This window comes from Notolepis coatsorum (genome assembly GCF_963971535.1).
Source record: "Notolepis coatsorum genome assembly, contig: SCAFFOLD_4163, whole genome shotgun sequence".
Lineage (NCBI taxonomy): Eukaryota > Metazoa > Chordata > Actinopteri > Aulopiformes > Paralepididae > Notolepis > Notolepis coatsorum.
In genome coordinates, this window is record NW_028171261.1 from 10,001 (window position 1) to 14,756 (window position 4,756).

At 47.9% G+C, this 4,756-nt stretch overlaps 1 protein-coding gene across 1 annotated transcript in view; it reads left to right on the forward strand.

The window, feature by feature from the left end:
- The window catches only part of LOC311248299 (fibroblast growth factor receptor 2-like), a gene marked incomplete at both ends in the record, with an annotated part of 9,747 nt that extends 5,234 nt beyond the window's left edge, over positions 1 to 4,513 (forward strand). The window contains one exon of the mRNA XM_084339205.1: positions 4,394 to 4,513. Coding sequence (XP_084195331.1) covers positions 4,394 to 4,513 — 120 coding nt within the window. The remainder of the gene's footprint in view (positions 1 to 4,393) is intronic.
- Between the last annotated feature and the right edge of the window lie 243 nt (positions 4,514 to 4,756).

A 4,756-nucleotide genomic window follows, 5' to 3' on the forward strand; every position in this document is an offset into this window, starting at 1 on the left:
GGTCTATAGAGAGAGTACAACCACCTCTCTTCCTACGTACGTGGAGTTTACTCACCCAGCAGCTTTATTGCCACTGAGATACACACAGGGTGGTCGCATTGCAGTATAGCCACCGATCAGCCTGACCACTGAACTTCAGAATACAGACAGATCTTACACATAGGGGTGGGGGGGTCTGTGCACACCCTAGTGTCATCCCGGGTGTATGTATCTGTGTATCTAATGTTAGGCATGTCTACTTTGTACACTAACTGATTCTATTACCTTTTTATTTACCTCCATGTATGTCCATAATGTTTTATGTCAGGGACGGGTGTTGCAAATTGGCTATGATAACACTATGATACAGGCATTAGATCTCTATGTATTTGTATCTGTCCCTTTCAAATAAATAGATAAAATCCAATACAGAATACATACAGAATACTGTTAAACAGACAGACCTTACACATACAGAATACATGCAGAATATTAGTAAACAGACAGACCTTACATGCAGAATATTAGTAGACAGACAGACTGTCCATACTTGTGGAGCTGTGTGCAGTAAGTGCATTATCAGTACGCCAGGGGGGCAAGCATTATATTTTGTCCTGATTCCACGATGCAGATGGACTTTCAGATCACTATGAAAACTAGGCTAATTAGATGACCGACACACACATTGTTAGCGTCCAAACAAAGGAGCTTTGTCTCTGGCCCTCTCTCACCCCAGTTCTGACACAATCACAAAACACATTATTTGCCAAGCTCGGCGAACACACAGGAATGCACGCAGCGATCCGGTCGCGCCAGAGAGAGAGAGGGGCTCCAGACGGTCCACGTGGCCCCCGGCGATGCGGCAGACAAAAAAACGCGGAAAACAAAAGACCGGGTAGACCTCACACACACGCCGGGTACGGACCAGGACATGGACGCTCGGCGACGACGTGCATCAAGCCCCGTCTTGTGTTCTCGAAGTCGACCGTGTCCACGTTTATTTATTTGTCCCGAGAATACCTGAGTGTACGCGTCGTGGGAAAGTGAAAGCCCATTGCCTAATGTTTTATCTCCTGTCCGTATTAAAACGCCTCAAAGGCCGACGGCTCGTCTGAACATACACATATATATACAGGAATTCCTCCGCAGTGACGGCGTGTGTTTGGATTGGAGTTCAGTCGTTGTGTTTTGCTCCCAGGTTCTTTTCTCTCTCGCTCTTTAAACAAGCGGCGCATATTTCCCAGAGATAGCTCTGAGGAGGTCGGGGTAAAACACTATTGTGAATAACAGGCCCGGGATGGATTGATGGCAAGAGCTTGTTGGGTGAACTGCTGCGGTCAGGCAAGTCTGAAAGGGAGCATGACGTGCGGCCAGCTGGGCCAAGAGCCTCTGGTCTTGTGTATTGTGTTTTGTCTTTTATTTCTCTCTGCTCTGAAGGTGTTTCCTTTGGCTTGTAGAGAGGCTGAGGTGGTAGAGATATCAGTGGTGCTGGTTTTGCGGATGGATGGATACAGATTTGAAGACACACAACAACCTATAGAGGTGTAACCCACTGGAGGGGAAGGCCGAGAGGGAGACAGAGGAGAGATGGTTGTTTATTGAGACAGTAAGAAGGCTGAGAGGGAGACAGAGTAGAGGAGACACAGGAGAGAAGGTTCTTTACTGAGACAGTAGGAAGGCTGAGAGGGAGACAGAGGAGAGAAGGTTCTTTACTGAGACAGTAGGAAGGCTGAGAGGGAGACAGAGTAGGAGAGACACAGGAGAGAAGGTTCTTTATTGAGACAGTAGGAAGGCTGAGAGGGAGACAGAGTAGAGGAGACACAGGAGAGAAGGTTCTTTATTGAGACAGTAGGAAGGCTGAGAGGGAGACAGAGTAGGAGAGACACAGGAGAGAAGGTTCTTTATTGAGACAGTAGGAAGGCTCAGAGGGAGACAGAGTAGAGGAGACACAGGAGAGAAGGTTCTTTATTGAGACAGTAGGAAGGCTGAGAGGGAGACAGAGTAGGAGAGACACAGGAGAGAAGGTTCTTTATTGAGACAGTAGGAAGGCTGAGAGGGAGACAGAGTAGGAGAGACACAGGAGAGAAGGTTCTTTATTGAGACAGTAGGAAGGCTGAGAGGGAGACAGAGTAGAGGAGACACAGGAGAGATGGTTATTTATTGAGACAGTAGGAAGGCTGAGAGGGAGACAGAGTAGAGGAGACACAGGAGAGAGGGTTCTTTATTGAGACAGTAGGAAGGCTGAGAGGGAGACAGAGTAGAGGAGACACAAGAGAGAAGGTTCTTTACTGAGACAGTAGGAAGGCTGAGAGGGAGACAGAGTAGGAGAGACACAGGAGAGGAGGTTCTTTATTGAGACAGTAGGAAGGCTGAGAGGGAGACAGAGTAGGGGAGACACAGGAGAGAAGGTTCTTTATTGAGACAGTAGGAAGGCTGAGAGGGAGACAGAGTAGGAGAGACACAGGAGAGGAGGTTCTTTATTGAGACAGTAGGAAGGCTGAGAGGGAGACAGAATAGGAGAGACACAGGAGAGAAGGTTCTTTATTGAGACAGTAGGAAGGCTGAGAGGGAGACAGAGTAGAGGAGACACAGGAGAGAAGGTTCTTTATTGAGACAGTAGGAAGGCTGAGATGGAGACAGAGTAGAGGAGACACAGGAGAGAAGGTTCTTTATTGAGACAGTATGAAGGCTGAGAGGGAGACAGAGTAGGGGAGACACAGGAGAGAAGGTTCTGGTGGGATCTGATCCCAGGTCAGCAGAGGTACATGTGGTTTTCACTGGCAGGTGAAACTGAGGAGGGCTTCCTGAGAGATGAACAGTCAGGGACAATCCCCTTGAAATGTAAGTAGCCACAGCATTACATCATCGTTAGAATGTTCAGTTATCAACATTCGATCTCACATGCAGGCTTTAGCCACACGCCAGGGTTCAAGTCAGCCCTTTGTTCTCAGCGATGTCCAAGAGAGAGAGAGCCTGTCCGCCCCTGTGTGACCACAGACACGGCATGACCGCGCGATGAACGTGTCTCGGTTAATGGGTGACGCTTTATGGGAAAGCGTTGAGTGCCGTGAGGGGAGGTTTAGCAGCACATTATGTTTGTTGGAGTCGCTAATGTCTCAACCCCCTTTGGCTTCCAGCGTGTAAACACTCTCATTACGGACTGGAAGCCAGACAAGGTGGCCGGCGCCGGCATGTTTACTTTGTGCAGAGAGTTTTTTTTTTTATCTTTTGTCAACAAAATGTGGGACCAAAGTGTTGGGCTCTGTGCAGTAATCTCTGCCTATTGTGTGAAGTGTCAACTGACGTGGCCAGCGGTTTCAGTCCAAGGTTCTCTGGGCCTATTCACTACACTCACTCCTGCACGTTGTAGTTTCCGGAAATACTCATACTTTCAATTCTTCTTTAAACGTTGTTTTTTTTTATCAGAGGAATGTCTACTGAGCAAACATTCTCCTTCAGCCACGCCCTGCCTCACACTTAGACAGTCACACGCACCTAGGAGCTGCTGTTGACCACTAGGAGCTGCCCAGTACAACCACAGTCTGACACTGTTGACCACTAGGAGCTGCCCAGTACAACCACAGTCTGACACTGTTGACCACTAGGAGCTGCCCAGTACAACCACAGTCTGACACTGTTGACCACTAGGAGCTGCCCAGTACAACCACAGTCTGACACTGTTGACCACTAGGAGCTCCCCAGTACAACCACAGTCTGACACTGTTGATCACTAGGAGCTGCCCAGTACAACCACAGTCTGACACTGTTGACCACTAGGAGCTGCCCAGTACAACCACAGTCTGACACTGTTGACCACTAGGAGCTGCCCAGTACAACCACAGTCTGACACTGTTGACCACATGTATCTAGTAACCCCACAACCCGACATACGAGCGCATCTATGAAGGGTAGCAAGATATGGCAGGAGATTAATCTTCGAAAACTCAGTTTCCGTTAACCACTAATAAGCTACAAAACCAAACTGTCTATCATATCAAAACACAATCTATGGATGTATAGGAATAAATAACATCAAATTTTGAATTTGCCCACCCAATTGGTACCAAAAAAGTGTTTGGCCCAAGGACTAGAAGAGCTACATTATTGATTGTCAGGACTGCCAATTCGCGATCAGAGAATCGAAGCTTCTGTTTTCTGTCTGCCATTGTCCCAGGACATGCCTATTGTAGCATGGACAGTATTTATACTATTTTTCCATATCAGGAGCACATTGCACTCAGATGCTCCACGAGCCAACTGCGCTGACAGATATCAGGAGCAAATTGATGTGTCCTGATCTGTATTAATCCTATGGATGTGTATTGATGTGTATTGGTGTGTATTGATGTGTATTGATGTGTATTGATCTCTATTGGTGTGTATTGATGTGTATTGATCTGATGTCTCCCACCAGGTGCGGGCGCAGCACTGGACTCTGATCATGGAGAGCGTGGTTCCATCAGACAAAGGGAACTATACCTGCCTGGTGGAGAACCAGTATGGAGGCCTCAACCACACATACACCCTGGATGTAGTAGGTCAGTACCACACCATACCTCACCACACCATACCATACCACACCACACCTCACCACACCACACCACACCTCACCACACCACACCACACCACACCACACCACACCAGACCTACACCAGACCTACACCAGACCTACACCAGACCAGACCATAGTTAGATAGAACTACAGAGTCATCAGTATTCTAGTGAGTTCAGACCCAACTCAGTCAACCCCTCAGTGACAGTGACCTTTAGACCCAGG